At 38.2% G+C, this 27929-nt stretch overlaps 1 protein-coding gene across 1 annotated transcript in view; it reads right to left on the bottom strand.

Annotated features, from left to right (window-relative positions):
- Positions 1-27929, bottom strand: part of MEIKIN (meiotic kinetochore factor) — a 124835-nt gene that overhangs the window by 7953 nt on the left and 88953 nt on the right. The window contains exon 12 of the mRNA XM_049873125.1: positions 7554-7674. Within this exon, the coding sequence (XP_049729082.1) occupies positions 7554-7674 (121 nt within the window). The remainder of the gene's footprint in view (positions 1-7553; positions 7675-27929) is intronic.

Below are 27929 nucleotides of genomic sequence, written 5' to 3'. Positions count from 1 at the left end.
GAGTATATTTGTGACAAGCTGGGAGCCCTGAGCATCAAAGGAAAGCTTAGACAACAAACTGAGGGGCGGGGGGAGGAAGAGACAGTTCAGAAGTGGAGAGGAGTTACCGGACCTGAATCGCAGGGAGCCCTCAGGCACCATTCCCAAAGCGGCGGCGGTGGTGGCAGCAGGCTGGTACTAGCGTTAGGCTGCAGCTTCCTCAGGTAGAAGCAGCCAGCCATACAGCCTACTCACACCTCTGGAACCTCAGGAGAACAGCGCTCTTGGCAAAAGCTAAGTACATGCATATATTTTACTGTGCCCCCCCACCCCCAAGCCGGCTTCAGCAGCTGCATCCCTGGGCCTGAGATAGACCATGGTGAGCACCTAGAGCCATCCTCCCGGCCTTGGGGAAGAAAAAAATTTGCAGTTGGGGGAAAAAGATAAATTCCTAGCTCCATTAACCAGAGGCACTCAGGAGAGAAGCGGCTCCTGTCCAGGCATGAACCGTCCATGGACCTTGAGCACCTTTCCCTTCTGCGTGGACCTGTGTGGGCCTATTTTGGGAGAATAGGCCCTTGTTGGCAAACTCCAACCATTTCAGCAGTGTGGTGGAGAGGTGGGTGTTTGACGTTTGACATTGCTTTGCCTATTAAACAAGGTCCTCGCCTAACCACATCAGGGACCTAAGGACTAGTAGCTCCACTCAGGTCACCCAGCCACCCGCGACAGGGTCCAAAGATAACTGGTACCTCCCAGTCCTTACAACCAAAACCTTTGGATGCCCATGGTCCCTCTGCAGAACCCACCCACCAGCATGCTCTAGGGAACAGAGACGTGTTTTCCTCAGAGACACTTGGGGGTCAGTTCTCAGCCACCTGCCTTTGTCAGAGCGTGACCCCCTGCTGCAATCAGATACCGGAATATACGCCAATCACCCCTGCCCCTCTAAGACTGTAGGACAGAGCCTGTACCACACATTGATATCAGCTACCTGGAAACCTGAGCTGAATTCATACAAGAAAACTGAATGGACCCCTAGACTGATATACCTGATAATAGCTCTAACCAGCTGGGGACAGGACACCCGAGCTCCAAAGGCGAAAATAATCAAGCTATCTCACTCAAGCAACCTATATGGGTATGCCAAAACAAAACAAAGCAAGCAGCTATGACACAGTAAGCAAGCATAAACTAATACAATAACTTATAGATGGCTTAGAGACAACAGTCAATATCAAGTCACATAAAGAAACTGACCATGATCACCTCAACAGGCTCTCAAAACAAAAAATCCAGGGATCTTCTAGATGAAAGTGCATTCCTGGAATTACCAGATGCAGAATACAAAAGTTTAATATACAGAACCCTTCAAGATATCAGGAAGGAAATGAGGCAATACACAGAATAAGCCAAGGAACACACAGATAAAGCAACTGAAGAAATTAGATTATTCAACAACATAATGAAAAATTTAATGAGCTGGAAAAATCCATAGACAGACAGCAATCAGAAATTCAGAAGATTAACAATAAAATTACATAATTAGATAACTCAATAGAAAGTCAGAGGAGCAGAATTGAGCAAGTAGAAGCTAGAATTTCTGAACTTGAAGATAAATCACTTGGCACTAATATATCTGAAGAAAAATCAGATAAAAGAATTTTTAAAAAATGAAGAAACTTTAAGAATCATGTGGGACTCTATCAAGAGAAATAACCTATGAGTGACTGGAGTACCAGAACAGGGAGGCATAACAGAAAATACAGAGAAAATTGTTGAAGATTTGTTGGCAGAAAACTTCCCTGATATTGTGAAAGATGAGACGATATCTATCCAAGATGCTCATCGAACTCCACATAAAGTAGATCTTAAAAAGAAAGTCTCCAAAACATATTATAATCAAACTTGCCAAAACCAAAGATAAAGAGAGAATTATAAGAGCAGCTAGGGATAAATGAAAAGTCACCTACAAAGGAGAGCCAATAAGAAAAACTCAGACTACTCAGCAGAAACCATCCAGGCAAGAAGGCAATGGGATGACATATTTAAAAAACTGAAGGAAAAAAATTGCCTGCCAAGAATCATATATCCAGCAAAACTGTCTCATAAATATGAAGGTGAAATTATGACATTTTCAGATAAACACAAGTTGAAGGAATTCGTAAAAACCAAACCAAAGCTACAAGAAATACTAAGGGAGTTCTTTGGTTAGAAAATCAATAATATCAGGTATCAACCTAAGACTAGAACACTGGGCAGAGCAACCAGAAGTCAACCCAGACTGGGAAATCCAAAAAACAAAGCAAGATTATTTTTTTAAAAAACCCAAAACAGGGTAACAGCGATGTTATTATATAAAAGAAGACAACATTAAAATAATAAAGAGGGACTAAGAAATGTAATCATACACCCTCCATACGGAGAGGAAGATACAGCGATACAAAGAAATAAAAGTTAGTTTTAAATTTAGAAAAAGAGAGGTAAATAATAAGGTAACCACAAAGGAGACAAACTATCCTACTCATCAAAATAAAATACAAGGGAAAAATACAGACTCAGCAGAAACAAAATCAACAACAACAAATATGATGAAAGGACAATATATAAAGATAATCTACTCAGCACATAAAATCAAGTGGGAAAAAGAAAGTGTCAACAACACACAAAAAAAGACACCAAACTGATACCACTAAATTCATACCTATCCATAATTACCCTGTAGGTAAATGGACTTAATGCACCAATAAAGAGACAGAGAGTAGCAGAATGGATTAAAAACAAGATCCGTCTAAATGCTGCCTACAAGAGACACACCTTAGACTGAGAGACACAAACAAACTAAAACTCAAAGGATGGAAAAAATGTGTTAAGCAAACAACAATCAAAAAAGAGGAGGAGTGGCAATATTAATTTCTGACAAAACAGACTTTAAAGTTAAATCCATCAGAAAGGATAAGGAAAAAAAAGGACACTATATAACGATTAAACGGACAATACACCAAGAAGATGTAACCATATTAAATATTCATGCACCCAATGACAGGGCTGCCAGATACATAAAGCAAAAGCTATCAGCATTGAAAAGTAAGATAGACAGCTCCACAATAGTAGAAGACTTCAACACACCACTTTTGGTGACAGACAGGACATCCAGAAAGAAGCTCAATAAAGACACAGAAGATCTAAATGCCACAATCAACCAACTTGACCTCATAGACATATACAGAACACTCCACCCAACAGTAACAAAGTATACTTTCCTTTCTAGCGCACATGGAACATTCTCTAGAATACACCACATATTAGGTCATAAAGCAAGCCTTAGCAGAATCCAAAACATTGAAATATTACAAAGCATCTTCTCTGACCATAAGGCCATAAAACTGGAATTCAATAACAGAAAAAGCAGGGAAAAGAAATCAAACACTTGGAAACTGAACAATACCCTGCTCAAAAAAGACTGGATTATAGAAGACACTAAGGATGGAATAAAGAAATTCAGAGAATCCAATGAGAATGAAAACACTTCCTATCAGAACCTTTGGGACACAGCAAAAGCGGTGCTCAGAGGCCAATTTATATCAATAAATGCACACATCCAAAAAGAAGAAAGGACCAAAATCAAAGAATTATCCCTACAACTTGAACAAACAGAAAGAGAGCAACAAAAGAAACCCACAGGCACCAGAAGAAAACAAATAATAAAAATGAGAGCCGAACTAAATGAAATGGAAAACAGAAAAGCAATTGAAAGAATTAACAAGACCAAAAGCTGGTTTTTTGAAAAAATCAACAAAATTGATAAACCACTGGCCAAACTGACAAAAGAAAAACAGGAGAGGAAGCAAATAACCTGAATAAGAAATGACAGGGGCGATATTACAACAGACCCAACTGAAATTAAAAGAATCATACCAGATTACTATGAAAAACTAAACTCAAATTTGAAAACCTAGAAGAAATGGATGAATTCCTAGAAACACACTACCTGTCTAAACTAACACAAACAGAGGTAGAACAACTAAATAGACCCATAACAAAAGAAGAGATTGAAAAGGTAATCAAAAAACTCCCAAAAAAAAAAAACCCTGGTCCAAATGGCTTCACTGCAGAGTTCTACCAAACTTCCAGAGAAGAGTTAACACCACTACTACTAAAGGTATTTCAGAGCATAGAAAAGGACAGAATACTGCCAAACTCATTCTATGAAGCCAGCATAACCCTGATACCAAAACCACGTAAAAAAAAAAGACACCACAAAAAAAAAAAAGAAAATTACAGGCCAATATCCCTCCTGAACTTAGATGCAAAAATCGTCAACAAAATTCTAACCAATAGAATTCAACAACATATCAAAAAAAAAAATTCATCATGACCAAGTGGGATTCATACCAGGTACCCAGGATGGTTCAACTATTAGAAAAACAATCAATGTAATCTATCAACTAAATAAAACAAAGATAAGAATCTCGTGATCTTATTAATTGATGCAGAAAAGGCATTTGACAAAGTTCAACACAAATTCATGATAAAAACTCTCAGGAAAATAGCAATAGAAGGGGAAAAAAATTTTTTTTTTTTTAAATAAAGGGCATTTATACAAAGCCAATGGCCAACATCATCCTAAATGGAGAGAGTCTGAAAGCATTCCCCTTGAGAATAGGAACCAGACAAGGATGCCCTTTAGCACTACTCTTATTCAACATTATGCTGGAGGTCCTAGCCAGAGCTCTTAGGCTAGAAAAAGAAATAAAGGGCATCCAAATTGGCAAGGAAGAAGTATAAGTATCCCTATTTGCAGATGATATGATCTTATGTACAAAAAACCCCAAAGAATCCAGAAGAAAACTACTGGAACTAATAGAAGATTTCAGCAGCGTACAGGATACAAGACATACAAAATCAGCTGGATTCCTTTACACCAATAAAAATAACTTTGAAGAGGAAATCACCAAATCAATACCATTTACAATAGCCCCCAAGAAGACAAAATACTTAGGAATAAATCTAAACAGAGATATAAGAGACCTATACAAAGAAAACTACAAGACACTACTGCAAGAAACCAAAAGAGACCTACATAAGTGGAAAACATAACTTGCTCATGAATAGGAAGACTCAACGATGTGAAAATGTCAATTCTACCCAAAGTGATCTACACAAAAGATACAATGCAATCCTGATCCAAATTCCGACATTTTTTAATGAGATGGAGAAAGAAATCACCAACATCATTTAGAAAGGGAAGAGGCCGCGGATAAGTAAAGCATTAATGAAGAAAAAGAACAAAGTGGGAAGCCTCACAGTACCTGATTTTAGAACCTGTTATACCACCATGGTAGTCAAAACAACCTAGTAATTGTATAACAACAGATTCGTAGACCAATGGAACAGAATTGAGAATCCAGACGTAAATTCATCTACCTATGAGCAGCTGATAGTTGACAAAGGCCCAATGTCTGTAAAAGGGGAAAAGACAGTCTCTTTAACAAATAGTGCTGGCATAACTGGATGTCCATCTGCCAAGAAAATAAAATGAGATCCATGCCTCACACTATACTCAAAAACTAACTCAAAATGGATCAAAGACCTAAATATAAAATCTAAAACGATAAAGATCATGGAAGAAAAAATAGGGACAATGCTAGGAGCCCTAATACATGGTATAAACAGAATACATAACATTACTAATGATACACAAACACCAGAAGAGAAACTAGATAACTGGGGAAAAAAAAAAAATTTTTTTTTGGGACACTTAACACTCATTAAAAGACTTCACCAAAAGGGTAAAAAGACAACCCACAGACTGGGAAAAAATTTCTGGCTATGACATATCCAATCAGGGTCTAATCTCTAAAATCTACAAGATACTGCAAAACCTCAACAACAAAAAGACAAATAACCCAATTAAAAAATGGGCAAAGAATATGATCAGGCACTTCACCAAAGAAGACATTCAGGTAGCTAACAGATACATGAGGAAATGCTTACGAACATTAGAGACATGCAAATCAAAGCTACAATGAAATACCATCCCAACCCAAAAAGGCTAGCCTTAATCCAAAAAACACAAAATAATAAATATTGCAGAGGTTGTGGAGAGGAACACTTATACACTGCTGATGGGAAGGTAAAATGCCACAAACACTTTGGAATTTGATTTGGCGCTTCCTTAAAAAGCTAGAAATAGAAGTACCAAATGATCCAGCAATCCCACTCTTTGGAATACATCCTAGGGAAATAAGAGCCATCAAAGGAATAGACATATGAACACCCATGTTTTTGTAGCACTGTTCACAACAGCAAAAAGATGGAAACAACCTAGGTGCCCATCAACTGATGAATGGATAAACAAATTATGATATATTCACAGGATGGAATACCACACAAGGATAAAGAACAAGGATGAATCCATGAGACATCGCCTAATATGGGTCAATCTGGAAGGCATTATGCTGAGTGAAATTAGTCAGTTGCAAAATGACAAATATTGTATGAAACCACTATTACAAGAACTCAAGAAAAGGTTTAAACACAGAAGAAAGCATTCTTTGATGGTTACGAGGGTGGGAGGGAGGGAGAGGGGAATTCACTAACGAGACAGTAGACAAGAATTATCTTAGGTGAGGGGAAGGACAACACACAATACAGGGGAAGTCAACACAACTGGACTAAACCAAAAGCTAATAAGTTTCCTGAATACAACCAAACACTTCAAGGGACAGAGTAACAGGGGTGTGGGTCTGGGGACCATGGTTTCGGGGGACATCTAGATCAATTGGCATAAAAAAATTTATTAACAAAATGTGCATCCCACTTTGGTGAGTGGCATCTGGGGTCTTAAAAGCTTGCCAGCGGCCATCTAAGATGCATCAATTGGTCCCAACTCATCTGGAGCAAAGTAGAATGAAGAGCATCAAAGACACAAGGAAAATATTAGCCCAAGAAACAGAGTCACATAACACAGAGACTCCAACAGCCTGAGACCAGAAGAACTAGATGGTGCCCAGCTACCATCAATGATCACCCTGACAGGGAACACAACAGAGAGTCCCTGACAGAGCAGGAAAAATGTGGGGTGCAGAACTCAAATTCTAGTCAAAAAAAAAAAACCAGACTTAATGGTCTGACTGAGGCTGGAAGGACCCCAGAGGTCATGGCCCCTGGACTCTCCTGTTAGTCCAAAACTAAAACCATTCTGGAAGCCAACTCTTCAGACAAAGACCAGACTGGACTCTAAGACATAAAATGATACTTGTGAAGAGTGTGCTTCTTAATTCAAGTAGACACATGAGACTAAAACGGGCAGCTCCTGCCCGGAGGCAAGATGAGAAGGCAGAAAGGGACAGGGGCTGGTTGAACAGACATGGGAAATCTGGGATGGAAAGGAGTGTGCTGACATATTATAGGGGTAGCAACCAGGGTCATATAACAATGTGTATATACATTTTTGTATGAGAAACTAACTTGAGCTGTAAACTTTCACTTAAAGCACAATAAAAAAATAGATAAAGAAAAAAATGTTTTATATCATTCAAAACATGGGCTCTGCATTTATACTACAGTACCTTGAGGAATATCTTTACAAGGAGAATATTTCTTCTTTACAGTAACACCTTTAATTTTCACTTGTCTAGTTCCTGGTGATGCTCTAATAATACAACATATTTCTGATATATTTGAAGGAATCTGAAAAATAAAAAAAAGCAGAAATAGCATAATTTCCTCAAATGTTATATTTGTATGTTGTTTTATTTTGAAAAAGTAAATAGTCTCAATGCCCATATTTTGTAGATATTAATAATACCAAGCATTTAATAAATGCTTACTTTACTCCAGATACTAACCAGTTGGTTTAAAAATATTTGCTCACTTAATACTCACAAGAACCAGGCAGGGCAGATTATATTATCCCCATTTTATGAATGAGAAAACTTAGATTCAGAGAGGTTTGATAACTAACTTACTTAATGGTCAGAGGGCAAGCAATGGTATTGTCGAAATTCAAGCACTCCAAAGTGGAAGAGATAGTTTGTATGATTTACTGATTTAAAACACAAATATAAATTTAATTTGGGGTCAAACACTAGAGTTCCTTGATTTCCCAAATCTGTTAATTTTGACAATTTTCCATCAAGTAGACCTTCCCTGGAATAAAGAAAATCTTTATCTTTCAGAAGTGACATGTCTAGTTTCTTAGAACTCAGTAGTGACATACGTTTATCAAGGACTTCTCCCATTCTAATAAAGCTTATATAAAAAACATCTTCTTCTATTATAAAATTCATATCATCCTCTGTGGTGGATATCTACTGTTTTCCTACCCAACATTCATTTTCTTTTCTTCTGGCACTAGTATTCTGAGTTTTCATGGGGGAAATCTTTTCACTCTAACAGGCTATCCCCTCACCCCTTCTTTATGGATCAGGGAGGGCTGATGATATATACTTCTGAGCACCAAGGGTAGCCTCAAGACCTAGCCTAAACAATCAACATATTCCATGCCCCTGGCTATAGTGACAGTTCAGACAGGGGTGCTATAAATAGGCCAGCAGAAAGAAGGGGATGCTGAACCAGAGATTCCTGTACTAAGCTAGAATCCTTAAAAAGGGCTGAAGCAGTCTTAGATTGATACCCTGCCCTAGCAATAGCTTTTGTAGTAGAAACAGATACAAATCCTCCCAGGAGGACGGGACTCCCAATTTAGGCCCGTAGGATTCCTATCAATTAAGATAAATGATCAGAGTCATTTCAGAGTTGTCCTTCAAGATTCAGTTCACAATAGTGCTAGGCAGAAATGATGGATGAAATACAATTCACCCCATCTTAAAATTTTATTATAACAATAATAAAGGAAATAAACTCACAAGAAAACAAGGTAGTGTGAGTGAGACTGTACAAGAACATCAAGCAATGGATTTAAAACCCCAGAGCACCAGATACTGGAATTTCCAAGCCGAAGTAAAATAGCAATGTAATGTGATTTAAGAATTAACAATTGAAAACTAAAGGATGAGCAAGCAACAAAAGACTATCAAGAATGAAAGGCAGAAATGAAAAAGAAACAACCAGAACTTCTTCAAATGACCAATAAATTTTTTAAAATAAAAAATTCAGTAGATAGCTTAAGCAACAGAGTGGCCCAGGCCTCAAGCATACAGCAACACTCTTCTAAAGCAGGATACTCCAAGGGCTCAGAAGTTCTCCATCAGAAACCAGACTTCAGGGCAAGTCCTGAAGACCTTGGGAATGTGCAGGATTTGAGCAGCCCAGGCCTGCTGAGTTAACTTTTTCCTGCACACATATCATTTACAGAGAAATGACAATCAGACTAACAGGAAAAGTCTCAAAAGTAACACAGAAGCCAGAAGACAGTGGAATGATACCATTACGGAGAGAAAATAGTTATCAACTTAGAACTGTGTACCCAGTAAAACTATCTTTCAAGAATGAAGGCAAATTAGAGAGATTTTTTTAAAAACCTGAGGCAGTCTCCCACCAAAGACCTTCATTAAAGAAACTCTGAATCTAAATAATGAACTTCAGAAAGAGGAAAAAGAATTCTAGATTAATAGTCTTAGAAGCAAGAAGAAAAGGTAAAGCAAATTTACCTGTAGGTAAATTTTATTACCTGTGTGTATGTAAAATGAAGCAAATTTATATGTATGTAAATATTAACATTGTCTGAATAAATTAATAATAATATTAATTTTACTGATGTTAATGAAGGTAATCTGTGTGGAATAAAATAAAAAGGACCAAAATGCTATAAAATAATAGTATACAAATTGGAACTTAAAATACTCTAAGCTTCTTATATTTTTCTGCAAGGGAGTTGAGTTACTGTTTTAGACTTTAAAAGCTTAGATAAAAAAAAAATTTTTTTTTTTTTTTATACCTGCTAAAATTTCAAGGGTACCCATGATAAGACTAGAACTAGAGAGTACAATAGCAAAACACTAGAGAAAAAAAGATGAAATGAAACAGGTTAACAAATATTTTCAATGAACAAAAAAAGTTAAAATAGAAAAAAAAGAAACAAAAAAAAATTAAGATGGCAGAAATAAGTGCAGACTGATTAATAACCATAATACATATAAACAGATTACACTTGACAGTTAAAAAAGACAGAGACTGTCAGGCTACAGAGAGAGGGAGAAAATCCACCTACATTAAAAAAACAAAAAAAAACACCTAAAACAAAAGGATATGGGATGGTTGAAAAATAAAAGGACAGAAAAATACATGCCAAGCTAATACATACAGGTTAAGAACACTGGGCAAGTCAGCACCACCAGTACAAGGCTAAGCCATGGTAGCTCCATAGGTACATCCAAACTCCCTGAGGGACCGAATTGCTGGGCTGAGGGCTGTGGGGACCATGGTCTTGGGGAACATCTAGCCTAATTGGCAAAACATAGTTTATAAGGAAAATGTTCTACATTTGACTTTGGGGAGTAGAGTCTGGAGTCTTAAAAGCCTGTGAGTAGACATCTAGGATACTCCACTGGTCTCACCCCTTCGGGAGCAAGGAATAATGAAGAAAACTAAAGACACAAGGGAAAGATTAGTCCAAAGGACTATTGGATTACATCTACCATGGCCTCTACCAGACTGACTCCAGTACAACTAGATGGTGCCTAGCTACCACCACTGACTGCTCTGACAGGGATCACAATGGAGGCTCCCAGACAGAGCTGAAAAAAAAATACAGAACAAAATTCTAACTCAAAAATAAAGACCAGACTCACTGGCCTGACAGAGACTAGAGAAACTCTGAGAGTATGGTGCCCAGACACCCTTTCAGCTCAGTAATGAGGTCACTCCTAAGGTTCACCCTTCAGCCAAACACTGAACAGGCCCATGGAACAAAACAAGACTAAAGGGCTGTACCAGACCTGGGGCAGGGGCTGGAAGGCAGGAGGGAACAGGAAAGCTGGTAATAGGGAACCCAGTGTTGAGAAGGGAGAGTGTTGACATGTCGTGGGGTTGTTAATGTCATAGAACAATGTGTGTACTAACTGTTTGATGAGAAACTAGTTTCTTCTGTAAACCTTCATCTAAAGCTCAATTAAAAAAAAAAAGTGAGGTAGCTATATTTATACCAGACAAAACAAAACATAAAGAATAAAGAAACTCACTAAATAATGAAAACAGGTTTAATTCACCAGAAAAAGACCACAATTTTAAACTTACACAGAGCCAATAAAATAGCTTCAAAACATACACAGCAAAAACTGATAGAGCCACAGGAAGAAACAGACAAATGTGCTATTATGATAGTGGCTGATTTCAACATATTTCTCTCAATTGATGGTTTAAACAGACAAAATATTAGGAAAAATGCAGAAAAACTGAAAAACAAAATTAACAGCTTGGTTTAACTGACATGTAAAAACTTTTTACACAACAATTAGACAATAAGTATTCTTTTTAAAACATATGGAATATTTAATAAAAACTGCCCATATACTAGGCTGTAATGCATCTATCAACAAATTTTTAAAAATCCATACCATGTATGGACTACTTGCTCTGACCACAATGCAATTAAGTTAGACTGAACAGTAAACATACAAATTAAAAGTCCCTTTATGCTTAGAAATTTAAAAATCTACATTTCTAAGTAACTCCTAGGTCAAAGGAGAAATAAAAAAAGAATTTAAAAATACTTAAACCTAAATGCTACTGAAATTGCAGCATATCAATCTCGTGGGATACAGGTAAACTAGTACTCAGAAATGTATAACCTTAAGTGAATATATCAAAGCCCTGGTGACACAGTGGTTAAGCACTCAGCTGCTAACAGAAAGGTCAGAGGTTTGAACCTACCAGCTACTGCACAAGAGAAAAGACCTGGTGATCTGCTCCTGTAAAGATTACAGCCTAGGAAACCCTATAGTGCAGTTCTACTCCATCCCATAGGGTCACTATGAGTCAGAATTGACTCAATGGCACACAACAACAATGACAAGTGAATATATTAGGGGAAAAAAATGGAATTAAGCTTCCAAGCTAAGGAGTTAGATAAAGAAAACAGAATAAGCCTGTTGTGGATTGAACTGTGCCCCCCTAAAAAGATATGTTGAAGTCCTAACCCCCACACTGGTAAACGTGACCTTCTTTGGGGATATAGGGCTTTTCATTGCAGATGTTATCATTAAATTAATAAAGTCATACCAGAGTAGGGTTGGTCCTAATGCTAATCCCTTCTGAGTGGTATTTTATAAAAGAGAAGGACAGGCATGAAAGAAGAGTTACACACAGGAGGAAGGCAGCACGTAAGGATCCATCTATGAGCCAAGTAACATCAAGAAATACCTGGGGCTGCCAGAAGCTGAAAGAAACAAGGAAGGATCTTCCCCCAGAGGTGACCAAGAGAGGGCATAGCTCTTCCAATGCCCTCATTTGGACTTCAAGTCTCCTGAACTGTGAGAAAATAATTTCTGTTCTTTAAAGCCACTTACTTTGTGGCAATTTGTTATGGCAGCTCTACCAAACTAAGACAGAATTTGGTACCAAAGAGTGGGGGTACTGCTCTAACAAATACCTAAGAATGTAGAAATGGCTTTGGAATTAGATAATGGGTGAAGGCTGGAAGAGTTTTGAGGTGCTTGATAGTAAGAATATAGATCGTACTGAAGAGACTGTTGGTAGAATTATAGATATTAAGGGTGATTCTGATGAGTGCTCAGAATTGTGGAGAGCTGTGGGGAAAGTTTCTATGGTCATGAACAGAATATTGATAGAAATGTGGATGTTAATGTACTTCTGGTGAGGTTTTAAAAGGAAATGGATGAACATATTATTGAACATTGGAGGAAAGATGATCCTTGTTATAAAGTGACAGAATTTAGCTGAATTATGTTCAAATTTTTATGGAAAGTAGAACTTGTAAGTGGTGAACTTGGATATTTCGCTGAGAATATTTCTAAACAAAATCTTCAAGTTACAGCGTGGTTTCTCCCTGCTGCTCAGAGTAAAACGTGGGAGGAAAGAGAGATTGAAAAATGAACTGTGCAAAAAGAGAACAGAAATTGAAGATTTGAAAAATTCTATTGTAAAATTTTATTAAAAAGCATGCTGTGGAGAGGACACCAAGGGTGTGGCTAGATAACAATTTGTTAAAGAGATTAGAAATGTGATCTATGGATCCAATCAATCATCTCATCAGAAACACTCCTGTTTAGACTAAAGGGAATAGAGACAGCACAGAATGTAGAAAAGCTATTTGATCCCTGGAATTCTATAGGCAGGAAATGAGACAATGGAGCAACTTGGCTACAAACATCTGTTGTCCCCCAAGAAAAGGAAAGGATGAGGTCAGGAACAGCCCAAAGACCATGGCTTTACGGTTTTATTTCTTAGGTTTAGATCTTTGATCCATTTTGAGTTAATCTTTGTATATGGTGTGAGGTATGGGTCCAACATCATTCTTTTGCATATGGAGATCCTGTTGCCCCAGAATGATTTATCGAAGAGACTATTCTTTCTCAATGAATGGAGTTGGCACCTTTGATGAAAATCAATTGACCACAGATACATGGGTTTATTTCTAGATTCTCAATTTTATTCAATTGGCCTATATGTCTATTCTTATAACAGTGCCACACTATTTTGATTACTGTAGCTTTGTAGTCCAATGGTATTTTCAATCATCTCATATGCATGCAAAAACTGGACAATGAAAAAGAAAGATCAAAGTAGAATTGGCACATTTGAATTATACTTTTGGCAAAGATTACTGAATATACTGTGGACTGCCAGAAGAATGAACAAATCAGTCCTGGAGGAAGTACAGTCCTTAGAAGTGAGGATGGTGAAACTTTGTCTTGCTAACTTTGGACACATCATCAGGAAGGACCAATCACTGGAGAAGAACATCATGCTTGGTAAAGTGGTGGTGGGGGGGGGCAACAAAAAACAATAAGCTAGATTGATACAGTAGATGCAACAATGGGCTGAAATATAGCAACAATTGTTAGGTTGGCTCAGGATTGGGCAATGTTTCATTCCATTACACTTAAGGTTGGTATGAGTCGAAGCTGACTTCATGACACCTAACAACAATTCTATTCCGCTGGCCTATATGTCTATTCTTATTCCAGTACTACACTATTTTGATTACTGCATCTTTGCAGTACACTTTGAAACCAGGACGTACAAGTCCTCCTACTTTGTTCTTTTCCAAGATTATTTTGGTGAATTATTCAGGGATGCTTGTAATTCCATATGAATTAGAGGATTGGTTTTTCCATTTCTGCAAAGAAAGTGGTTGGGATTTTGAAAGGGATTGTGTTAAATCTGTAGATCACTTTGGGTAGTACTGACATTTTAACAATATTAAGTCTTCCAATACATGAACACAATACATCTTTTCATTTATCTAAATCTTCTTTAATTTCTTTCAATAATGTTTTAATAGTTTTCAGTGTACAAGTCTTTTACCTCCTTGGTTAAATGTATTCCTTAAGTATTTTATTTTTTGTGATGCTATTTTAATTGAATTGTTTTCTTAATTTCCTTTTTCAGTTCGCTCATTGGTGGTGTATAGAAGTACAACTGATTTTTGTGTGTTGACTTTGTATCCTGCAACACTGTTGAATTTGTTAGCTCTAACAGCATTTTTGTGGATTTTTTAGGGTCTTCTACATATAAAATCACGTAATCTGCAAACATAATTTTACTTCTTCCTTTCCAATTTGGATGCTTTCCAATTTTTTTTTTTTTCCTTGTTTAATTGCTCTGGCTAGAGATTCCAGAACTCTCCCCAACACCCTGTTGTATATGTGTGTGTATCTCTGTGTCTATACTGTTCTTTATATAACTCAGAAGTATTTAGGTTTAAGACACACCCTACACTGGTATGACCTCATCAACATAGCTAAGAAAACCTTATTTCCAAACAGGATTACATCCACAGGTATAGTAAAAAAATAGTAGGAATTAGGCTTCCAACACATATTTTGTGGGAGATACAATGCAATCCATAACACTACAAAAATAGAGAAAACTTCAGCAAGAGTAAGTAGGAAAAAAATATGAGGCAAATACAATACTAGGAATAAAAATTAGTACAGGGTAACAGGTACAGACACAGCTAAGATCAGAAATATAAACAACGTTTATGATACTAAATTTGAATATTTTATACAAAATGGGCTAATTCCTAGGAATATATCTAAAACTGACTTAAAAAAAAATAGAGATCTGGTAAGAATGCTATAACAAATTTGCATCTATACTTATAAATTTTCCCACAAAGAAAACATCAGGCCCAGAAGGACAAGTTCTAACAAACTATCAAGTAACAGATAATTCTGATCTTATAAAAATTCTTCTCAAGGACACAAATAGAGAATATTCCTAAGTTCATTCAGTGAAGCCAGTAACCTCAATACCAAAACCAAACAAGTCTACTAAGAGAGAGAAAACTACTGGAAAATCTCATTTTGGAACACAGATGGAAAAATCTACAGCAAGATAATAGTTAACTAAATCCATTAATGGCTATTACCGTACAATATATTTATTCAAGTGGGCCCCATGCTTTCCCCTTTTAAAAATAATACTTCTATTAAAATCCGGGTTCTTTCCTCCCTGGAGCGGAGATGAGAGGGTAGAGGGGGTTAGATGCTGGTGAAATGGACATAAAAAGAGAGAGTGGAGGGAGGGAGTGGGCTGTCTCATTAGGGGGAGAGCAATTGGGAGTATGTTGTTGTTGTTGTTGTTAGGTGCTGACGAGTCGGTTCCAACTCATACTGACCCTATGCACAACAGAACGAAACCCTGCCCGGTCCTGCGCCATCCTTACAATCGTTATCCTTGAGCTCATTGCTGCAGCCACTGGGTCAATCCACCTCATTGAGGGTCTTCCTCTTTTCCGCTGACCCTGTACTCTGCCAAGCATGAAGTCCTTCTCCAGGGACTGATCATGCCTGACAACATGTCCAAAGTATGTAAGATGCAGTCTCAACATCCTTGCTTCCAAGGAGCATTCTGGTTGTACTTCTTCTAAGAAAGATTTGTTCATTCTTTTGGCAGTCCATGGTATATTCAATATTCTTCACCAACACCACAATTCAAAGGCGTCAACTCTTCTTCGGTCTTCCTTATTCATTGTCCAGCTTTCACATGCATATGATGCAATTGAAAATACCATGGCTTGGGTCAGGCACACCTTAGTCTTCGGGGTGACATCTTTGCTCTTCAACATTTTGAAGAGGTCCTCTGCAGCAGATTTACCCAATGCAATGCGTCTTTTGATTTCTTGACTGCTGCTTCCATGGCTGTTGATTGTGGATCCAAGTAAAATAAAATCCTCGACAACTTCAATCTTTTCTCTGTTTATCATGATGTTGCTCATTAGTCCAGTTGTGAGGATTTCTGTTTTCTTTATGTTGAGGTGCAATCCACACTGAAGGCTGTGGTCTTTGATCTTCATTAGTAAGTGCTTTAAGTCCTCTTCACTTTCAGCAAGCAAGGTTGTGTCATCTGTATAACGCAGGTTGTTAATGAGTCTTCCTCCAATCTTGATGCCCCGTTCTTCTTCATACACTCCAGCTTCTCGTATTATTTGTTCAGCATACAGAATAAATAGGTATGGTGAAAGAATATAACCCTGACGCACACCTTTCTTGACTTTAAACCAATCAGTATCCCCTTGTTCTGTCTGAACAACTGCCTCTTGATCCTCATGAGCACAATTAAGTGTTCTGGAACTCCCATTCTTCGCAACGTTATCCATAGTTTGTTATGATCCACACAGTCAAATGCCTTTGCATAGTCAATAAAACACAGGTAAACATCCTTCTGGTATTCTCTGCTTTCAGCCAGGATCCATCTGACATCAGCAATGATATCCCTGGTTCCACGTCCTCTTCTGAAACAGGCCTGAATTTATGGCAGTTCTGTGTCGATATACTGCTGCAGCCGTTTTTGAATGATCTTCTGCAAAATTTTGCTTGCGTGTGATATTAATGATACTGTTCCATAATTTCCACATTCAGTTGGATCACCTTTCTTGGGAATAGGCATAAACATGGATCTTTTCCAATCAGTTGGCCCGGAAGCTGTCTTCCACATTTCTTGGCATAGACGAGTGAGCACCTCCAGCGCTGCATCTGTTTGCTGAAACATCTCAATTGATATTCCGTCAATTTCTGGAGCCTTGTTTTTTGCCAATGCCTTCAGAGCAGCTTGGACTTCTTTTAGTACCACCAGTTCCTGATCATATGCCACCTCTTGAAATGGTTGAATATCAACTAATTCTTTTTGGTATAATGACTCTGTGTATTCCTTCCATCTTCTTTTGATGCTTCCTCCATCATTTAATATTTTCCCCATGGAATCCTTCACTATTGCAACTCGAGGCTTGAATTTTTTCTTCAGTTCTTTCAGCTTGAGAAATGCTGAGCGTGTTCCTCCCTTTTGGTTTTCCATCTCCAGCTCTTTGCACATGTCATTATAATACTTTATTTTGTCTTCTCGAGAGGCCCTTTGAAATCTTCTGTTCAGTTCTTTTACTTCATGAATTCTTTCTTTTGCTTCAGCTGCTCGATGCTCAAGAGCAAGTTTCAGAGTCTCCTCTAACATCCATCTTGGTCTTTTCTTTCTTTCCTGTCTTTTCAGTAACCTCTTGCTTTCTTCATGGATGATGTCCTTGATGTCATTCCACAAGTCATCTGGTCTTCGGTCACTAGCGTTCAATGTGTCTAATCTATTCTTCAGATGGTCTCTAAATTCAGGTGGGATATATTCAAGGTCATATTTTGGCTCTCATGGACTTGCTCTGATTTTCTTCAGTTTCAGCTTGAACTTGCATATGATGGTCTGTTCCACAGTCGGCCCTTGGCCTTGTTCTGACTCATGATATTGAACTTTTCCATCGTCTCTTTCCACAGATGTAGTCAATTTGATTTCTGCATGTTCCATCTGGTGAGGTCCATGTGTATAGTTGCCATTTATGTTCATGAAAGAAGGTATTTGCAATGAAGAAGTCGTAGGTCTTGAAAATTCTATCATTCGATCTCCGGCATTGTTTCTAGCACCAAGGCCATATCTTCCAACTACTGATCCTTCTTCTTTGTTTCCAACTTTCACGTTCGATCGCCAGTAATTATCAATGCATCTTGATTGCATGTTCGATCAATTTCAGACTACAGCAGCTGATAAAATCTTCTATTTTTCATCTTTGGCCCCAGTGGTTGGTGTGTAAATTTGAATAACAGTCGTATTAACTGGTTTTCCTTGTAGGTGTATGGATATTATCCTATCACTGACAGCGTTGTACTTCAGGATAGATCTTGAAACGTTCTTTTTGACCATGAATGCAACACCATTCCTCTTCGAGCTGTCATTCCCAGCATGGTAGACTATATGATTGTCCAATTCAAAATGGCCAATACCAGTCCATTTCAGGTTACTAATGCCTAGAATATTGATGTTTATGCGTTCCATTTCACTTTTGACGATTTTCAATTTTCCTAGATTCATACTTCGTACATTCCAGGTTCTGATTATTAATGGATGTTTGCAGCTGTTTCCTCTCATTTTGAGTCGTGCCACATCAGCAAATGAAGGCCCGAAAGCTTTACTCCATCCACGTCATTAAGGTCAACTCTACTTTGAGGAGGCAACTCTTCCCCAGTCATCTTCTGAGTGCCTTCCAACCTGGGGGGGGCTCATCTTCTAGCACTATATCAGACAATGTTCCGCTGCTATTCATAAGGTTTTCACTGGCTAATGCTTTTCAGAAGTGGACTGCTGGGTCCTTCTTCCTAGTCTGTCATCCTGTAAGCTCAGCTGAAACCTGCCATGGGTGACCCTGCTGGTATCTGAATATAGGTGGCATAGCTTCCAGCATCACAGCAACACACAAGCCTCCACAGTACGACAAATTGACAGACACATGGGGGTGGGAGTATGTAGCAAGGTGTATATAAGTTTTTGTGTGAAGACTGACTTGATTTGTAAACTTTCGCTTAAAGCACAATAAAAATTAAAAAGAAAATCAGGGTTCCTAATGATTAAAATTAGGATGTAACTAAGTCCACTCAAAGACATTGGTGTTGTACTCAGAACCAGACTAAAAACTATAAAATGGGAATTAGTCAATGTCTAATTAACATGTAAAAAATGGCTATTTTTCTTATAATCACTATCTAACTTTTAATACAAAATGATCAAATTACCGTTCAAGCATTGGTGGTATAGTGGTGAGTATAGCTGCCTTCCAAATGATCCTTTAAGCCATTTCTTCCCATAAGAGCGATTAAAAAAAAAACCGAGCAATTAGATGTAACAAAACTGAAATTAATAAAATATCTGAAAATCTAAATGGTTACACAGACCCACTTAAAATCTATTCTAAATTATAAGCCTAGTTTTCCTTCTACAAACTGTAACATTAAGCCTTTCCTACTTTAAAAAGATATTTTTATATGGCCTTCAAACTTATAAAGTTCTGCCCCCCAATATACAAATACTTGTTATATTGCTTATGCTGGACCAAATGGTGTGCTGTGTTGTTGCTGTTAGGTGCCATCAAGTTGGTTACAACTCATAGCAACCCTATGTACAACGAAACACTGCCCGGTCCTGCACCATCCTCATGATTGTTGTTATGCCTGAGCTCATTGTTGCAGCCACTGTATCAATCCATCTCATTGACGATCTTCCTCTTTTTCACTGACCCTCTACTTTACCAAGCATGATGTCCTTCTCCAGAGACTGGTCGTTCCTCATAACATGTCCAAAGTATGTGAAATGAAGTCATGCCACCTTTGCTTCTAAAGAGCATTCTGGCTGTACTTCTTCCAAGACACATTTGTTCATACTTTTGGCAGTGCATGGTGTATTCAAAATTCCTCGCCAACACCATAACTCAAAAGCTTCAATTCTTCTTCAGTCCTCCTTATTCACTGTTCAGCTTCTGCATGCATATGTGGTGACTGAAAACACATGGCTTGGGTCAGGCGCACGTTAGTCCTTAAAGTGACATCTTTGCTTTTTAACACTTTAAAGAAGTCTTTTACAGCAGATTTGCCCAATGTAATGCATTGTTTGATTTCTTGACAGCTGTTTCCATTGGTGATGAATGTGGATCCAAGTAAAATGAAATTCTTGACAACTTCAATCCTTTCTCCATTTATCCTGATGTTACTTATTGGTCCAGTTTTGAGGATTTTTGTTTTCTTTATGTTGAAGTGTAATCCACACTGAAGGCTGTGATCTTTGATCTTTATGAGTAAGTGCTTGAAGTCCTCCTCACTTTCAGGAAGCAAGGTTGTGTCATCTGCATATTGCAGGTCATTAATGAGTCTTCCTCCAATCCTGATGCCATGTTCCTCTTCATATAGCGCAGCTTCTCAGATTATTTGCTCAGCATACAGATTAAATAAATATGGTGAAAGGAAACAATACACACCTTTCTTGGCTTTAAACTATGCTAATCCCCTTGTTCTGTCTGAACAACTGCCTCTTAGTCTATGTACAGGTTCCTTATGAGCACAATTAAGCATCCTAGAATTCCCATTCTTCGCAATATCATCCATAATTTATGATCCACACAGTCAAATCCCTTTGCATAGTCAATAAAACACAGGTAAACACCTTTCTGGTATTCTTTGCATCCAGCCAATATGCATCTGATATCAGCAATGATATCCCTTGTTTCACATCCTCTTCTGAATCCTGCTTGAATTTCTGGCAGTTCCCTGTTGATGTACTGTTACAACCGCTCTTGAATGAACTTCAGCAAATATTTACTTGTGTGTGATAATGACAATGTTCCATAGTTTCCACCTTCTGTTGGATCACCTTTCTTTGGAATGGGTACAAATATGAATCTCTTCCAGTTGGTTGGCCAGGTAGCTGTCTTCCAAATTTCTTGGCATAGATGAGTGAGAACCTCCATCACTGTATCCGTTTGTTGAAACATCTCAGTTGGTATTCCATCAATTCCTGCAGCCTTGTTTTTTGCCAGTACCTTCAGGGCAGATTGGATCTCTTCCTTCAACACCAACAGTTCTTGATCATACCTCCTGAAATGGTTGAACGTCGACCAATTCTTTTTGGTACAGTGACTCTGTGTATTCCTTCCATCTTCTTTTGACACTTCGTGTTGTTCAATATTTTCCCCATAGAATTCTTTAACATTGCAATCCGAGGCTTGAATTTTTTCTTCACTTTTTTCCACTTGAGAAATGCCGAGCGTGTTCTTCACTTTTGGTTTTCCGACTCCAGGTCTTTGAATGTTTCATTATAATATTTTACTTTGTCTTCTTGAGCCACCCTTTGAAATCTTCTGTTCTTCAGCTCTTTTACTTCATCGTTTCTTCCTTTCACTTTAGTTACTCTACATTCAAGATCAAGTTTCAGAGTCTCTTCTGACATCCATTTTGGTTTTTTCTTTCTTTCCTGACTGTTTAATGAACTCTTGCTTTCTTACTGTATGATGGCCTTGATGTCATTCTACAACTCGTCTGGTCTTCAGTCATTGAACACTCTTTCGTCATGAGTGTTCAATGCATCAAATCTATTCTTGAAATGGTCTCTAAACTCAGGTGGGGTATACTCAAGATCATACTTTGGATCTCATGGACTTTTTAAAATTTTCTTCAACTTCAACCTGAACTTGCCTATAAGCCATGGATAGTTGGTTCCAGTCGTCCCTGGCCCTGTTCTGACCTATGATATTGGGCTTCTCCATCATCTCTTTCCACAAAGAAAGTCAATTTAATTCCTGTGTATTCCATATGATGAGGTCCACATGTATACCTGTTGCAGTCAAGTCAATTCTGACTCATATCAACCATATAGGACAGAGCAGAACTGCCCCGTAGGGTATAGTCGCCATTTAAGTTATTGAAAAAAAGGTATTTGAGATGAAGAAGTCATTCGTCTTGAACAATTCTATCATGTGATCTCCAGTGTCATTTCTATCACCAAGGCCATATTTTCCAACTACAGATTCTTCTTCGTTTCCAACTTTCTCATTCCAATCACCAGTAATTATGAATACATCTTGATTGCATGTTTGATCAATTTCAGACAGCAGAAATTGATAAAAATCTTCAATTTTTTCATCTTTTGCATTAGTGGTTGGTATGTACATTTGAATAATAGTCATAGTAACTGGTCTCCCTTGTAGACATATGGTATTTTCCTATTAGTGACAGCATTTCACTTCAGGATAGATCTTAAAAGTGTTCTTTTTGACGACGAATGTGATGCTATTGTTCTTCAATTTATCATTCCTGGTAGAGTGGTCCATATGACTGTCTGATTGGAAATGGCCAATATCAGTCCATTTCAGCTCATTAATATCTAGGATATCAATCTTTATGTGTTACATTTCACTTTTGACAATTTCCAATTTTCCTAGATTCACATATCACACATTCCACATTCCTATTAGTAATGGATGTTTGCAGCTGTTTTTTCTCATTATGAGTCAGGCCACATCAGCAAATGAAGGTCCTGAAAGCTTGACTCCATTCACATCATTAAAGCCAACTCTTCCTTGAGGAGAAAGCTTTTCCCCAGTCATATTGTGAGTACCTTCCCACCTGATGGGCTCATCTTCTGGCAGTACATCAGACAGTGTTCTGCTGCTATCCATAAGGTGTTCGCTGGCTAATTTTTTCAGAAGTAGACACCAGGTCCTTCTTCCTTGTTGTCCTATACATTGTTACAGATTGAATTATGTCCTCCCAAAATATGTGTACTAAAATCGAACCTCTACGCCTGTGGTTATAATCTCATTTGGGAAAGGACTGTCTTTGTTATGTTAATGAGGAAGGATTCCGGTAGGGGATATCTTGAGTCAATCTCTTTTGAAATACAGAAGAGATTAAACAATCTGGCAGGGCAGAAATGGGGGAAAAGAGGTGCCAAGCCACATAAAGACTGTCCCGGAGCAGAAGCTCAGAAGAGACAAGAACCTTCCTCCAGAGCTAAGAGAGAAAGAAAGGTTTCTGCTAGAGCTGGCACCCTGAATTTGGACTTCTAGCCTCCAAAACTATGAGAAAATAATTTGTTTGTTAAGGCTATCCACTTTTGGTATTTCTATTACAACAGTACTAGATAACTAAGCCATAATGCTTTAGAAAAATATTTACCTTCTAAAAAAATTTAAAATTTCCAAAAATCAACATTCCAAGTTAAAATTTCATCACTCTTCTTCTTGAAGCAGAGCCAAGACGACGGAATAGACAGATGCTTCCGCTGTGCCCTCTTTACAACAAAGACCCGAAAAAACAAGTGAAACGAGTATATTTATGACAAGCTAGGAGCCCTGAACATCAAAGGCAAGCTTAGAAAACAAACAGAGGGGCGGGGGAGAAACAGATGGTTCAGCAACAGACAGGAGTTACTAGACCTGAATCGCAGGGACCCCCTCAGGCACCATTCCCAGAGTGGCGGTGGAGGGCTGGTAAAACCGTTAGGCTGCAGTTTCCTCAGGGAGAAGCAGCCAGCCCCACAGCCTACTCACACTTCCAGAACCAGAGAAGAACGGCGCTCATGGTAAAAGCTAAGCACTTAGATTTTACCATGCCCCCCAACCCGCCCCCAAGCCAGCTTCAGAGGCCGAATTCCCTGGGCCTGAGATAGGCCCTGTTGAGCGCCTAGAGCCATCCTCCGAGCCTTGGAGAAGGAAAATATTTGCAATTAGGGGAAAAGATATTTTGCCAGCTCCACTAACCAGCGGAGATCAGGACAGAAGCGGCTGCTGTCCAGGCATAAATGGTCCATGAACTCTGAGTACCTTTCCCCTCTGCACGGCCCTGTGTAGGCCTATTTCAGGAGAATAGGCCCCTGTTGACAGACTCCAACTGTTTCAGCTGTGCCGCAGAGAGGTGGGCATTTGATGTTTGATGTAGCTTTGCCTACTAAACAGGGTCCTCACCTACCCACATCGGGGGCCTAAGGACTGGTGGCTCCACTCAGATCACCCAGCCACCCACGACAAGGGTCCAAGGATAACTGGTACCTCCCAGTCCTTACAACCAAAAACATGGGGTACTCATGGTCCATCTGCAGAACTCACCCACCTGTACGATCTAGGGAACAGGGACACGCTTTCCTCAGAGACAAGTGGGGGATGATTCTCAGCCCCCTACCTTGTTCAGAGTGTGACCCCCTACTGCAACCAGATACTGTTACCTACACCAATCACCCCTGCCCCTCTAAGACTGTAGGACAGAGCCCATACCACTCACTGATGATCAGTTACCTGAACACCTGAGCTGAATTCATACAAGAAAAGTGAATGGACGCCTAGACTGATGTACCTGATAACAGCTCTAGCCAACTGGGGACAAGGCATCAGAGCTCCAAAGGCGAAAATAATCAAGCTAGCTCACTCAAGCAACCCATTTGGGCACATCAAAACAAAACAAAGCAAGAAGCTACAACACAGTAAGCAAACATAAAATAAACTAATACAATAACTTATAGATGGCTCGGAGACAAAAGTCAATATTAAGTCACATAAAGAAACACCATGATCGCCTCAACAAGGTCTCAAAACAAAGAATGAAGGGATCGTCCAGACGAAAGTGCATTCCTGGAATTACAAGAGACAGAATACAAAAGATTAATATACAGAACTCTTCAAGACATCAGGAAGGAAATGAGGCAATACGCACAACAAGCCAAGGAACACACAGATAAAGCAATTGAAGAAATTAAAAGATTATTCAGGAACATAATGAAGAATTTAATAAGCTGGAAAATCCACAGACAGACAGCAATCAGAAATTCAGAGGATTAACAATAAAATCACAGAAGTACATAACTCAACAGAAAGTGAAAGGAGCAGAATTGAGCAAGTGGAAAGCAGAATTTCTGAGCCTGAAGATAAATCACTTAAATCAAAACGAACCCAATGCCGTTGAGTCAATTCCAACTCATAGCGACCCTACAGGAAAGAGTAGACCTGCCCCAGAGCTTCCAAGGAGCGCCTGGCGGATTTGAATTGCCGACCCTTTGGTTAGCAGCCATAGCACTTAACCACTACACCACCAGGGTTTCCGATAAATCACTTAGCACTAATATATTTGAAGAAAAACCAGATAAAAGAATTTTAAAAAATGAACACACCTTAAGAATCATGTGCGACTCGATCAAGAGAAATAACCTACCAGTGACTGGAGTACCAGAACACGGAGGGATAACAGAAAATACAGAGAGAATTGTTGAAGACTTGTTGGCAGAAAACGTTCCTAAAATCGTGAACGATGAAAGGTTTTTATCCAAGATGCGCATTCAACTCCATGTAAGGTAGATGTTAAAAGAAAGTTACCAAGACATATTATAATCAAACATGCCAAAACCAAAGATAAAGAGAGAATTTTAACAGCAGCTAGGGATAAATGAAAAGTCACCTAAAAAGGAGAGTCAATAAGAATAAGCTCAGACTACTGGGCAGAAACCATCCAGGCAAGAAGGCAATGGGATGACTTATATAAAAATTGAAGGAAAAAAATGGCCAGCCAAGAATCACACATCCAGTAAAATTGTCCCTCAAATATGAAGGTGAAATTAGGGCATTTCCAAATAAACAGAAGTTTAAGAAATTCATAAAAACCAAAGCAAAACTACAAGAAATATTAAAGGGAGTCCTTTGGTTAGAAAATCAATAATATCAGGTATCAACCTAAGACTAGAACACTGGGCAGAACAATCAGAAGTCAACCCAGACAGGGAAATCAAAAAAACATTCAAAACAGGTTAACAATGATGTTATTATGTAAAAGAAGACAACATTAAAACAATAAAGAGGGACTAAGAAATGCAGTCATAGATCTTCCATATGGAGAGGAAGACAAGGCGATACAAAGAAATAAAATTTAGGTGTAAATTTAGAAAAATAGGGGTAAATAATAAGGTAACCACAAAGGAGACAAACTATCCTACTCATCAAAATAAAATACAAGGGAAAAATACAGACTCAGCAGAAACAAAATCAACAACAACAAATATGACGAAAGGACAATATATAAAGATAATCTACTTTTTTTTTACTCAGCACATAAAATCAAGTACGAAAAAGAAACTGTCAACAACACACAAAAAAAGACATCAAAATGATAGCACTAAATTCATACCTATCCATAATTACCCTGTAGGTAAATGGACTTAATGCACCAATAAAGAGACAGAGAGTAGCAGAATGGATTAAAAACAAGATCCGTCTAAATGCTGCCTACAAGAGACACACCTTAGACTGAGAGACACAAACAAACTAAAACTCAAAGGATGGAAAAAAATATGTCAAGCAAACAACAATCAAAAAAGAGGAGGAGTGGCAATATTAATTTCTGACAAAACAGACTTTAAAGTTAAATCCATCAGAAAGGATAAGGAAAAAACAAGGACACTATATAACGATTAAACGGACAATACACCAAGAAGATGTAACCATATTAAATATTCATGCACCCAATGACAGGGCTGCCAGATACATAAAACAAAAGCTATCAGCATTGAAAAGTGAGATAGACAGCTCCACAATAGTAGAAGACTTCAACACACCACTTTTGGTGACGGACAGGACATCCAGAAAGAAGCTCAATAAAGACACAGAAGATCTAAATGCCACAATCAACCAACTTGACCTCATAGACATATACAGAACACTCCACCCAACAGTAACAAAGTATACTTTCCTTTCTAGCGCACATGGAACATTCTCTAGAATACACCACATATTAGGTCATAAAGCAAGCCTTAGCAGAATCCAAAACATTGAAATATTACAAAGCATCTTCTCTGACCATAAGGCCATAAAACTGGAATTCAATAACAGAAAAAGCAGGGAAAAGAAATCAAACACTTGGAAACTGAACAATACCCTGCTCAAAAAAGACTGGATTATAGAAGACACTAAGGATGGAATAAAGAAATTCAGAGAATCCAATGAGAATGAAAACACTTCCTATCAGAACCTTTGGGACACAGCAAAAGCGGTGCTCAGAGGCCAATTTATATCAATAAATGCACACATCCAAAAAGAAGAAAGGACCAAAATCAAAGAATTATCCCTACAACTTGAACAAACAGAAAGAGAGCAACAAAAGAAACCCACAGGCACCAGAAGAAAACAAATAATAAAAATGAGAGCCGAACTAAATGAAATGGAAAACAGAAAAGCAATTGAAAGAATTAACAAGACCAAAAGCTGGTTTTTTGAAAAAATCAACAAAATTGATAAACCACTGGCCAAACTGACAAAAGAAAAACAGGAGAGGAAGCAAATAACCTGAATAAGAAATGACAGGGGCGATATTACAACAGACCCAACTGAAATTAAAAGAATCATACCAGATTACTATGAAAAACTAAACTCAAATTTGAAAACCTAGAAGAAATGGATGAATTCCTAGAAACACACTACCTATCTAAACTAACACAAACAGAGGTAGAACAACTAAATAGACCCATAACAAAAGAAGAGATTGAAAAGGTAATCAAAAAACTCCCAACAAAAAAAAGCCCTGGTCCAGACAGCTTCACTGCAGAGTTCTATCAAACTTTCAGAGAAGAGTTAACACGACTACTACTAAAGGTATTTCAGAGCATAGAAAAGGTCGGAATACTCCCAAACTCATTCTATAAAGCTAGCATTTCCCTGATACCAAAACCAGGTAAAGACACCAAAAAAAAAAATTACAGACCTATATCCCCCATGAGCTTAGATGCAAAAATCCTCAACAAAATTCTAGCCAATAGAATTCAACAACATATCAAAAAAATAATTCACCATGACCAAGTGGGATTCATACCAGGTATGCAGGGATGGTTCAACACCAGAAAAACAATTAACGTAATCCATCATATAAATAAAACAAAAGACAAGAATCACATGATTTTATCAAAACCCACTGCCATCAAGTCAATTCTGACTTACAGCAACCCTACAGGACAAAGTAGACAAT

This window comes from Elephas maximus, chromosome 2 (genome assembly GCF_024166365.1).
Source record: "Elephas maximus indicus isolate mEleMax1 chromosome 2, mEleMax1 primary haplotype, whole genome shotgun sequence".
Classification (NCBI taxonomy): domain Eukaryota; kingdom Metazoa; phylum Chordata; class Mammalia; order Proboscidea; family Elephantidae; genus Elephas; species Elephas maximus.
Note: the sequence above shows the minus strand (reverse complement) of the source record. Positions and strands in the feature narration are given on the sequence as shown.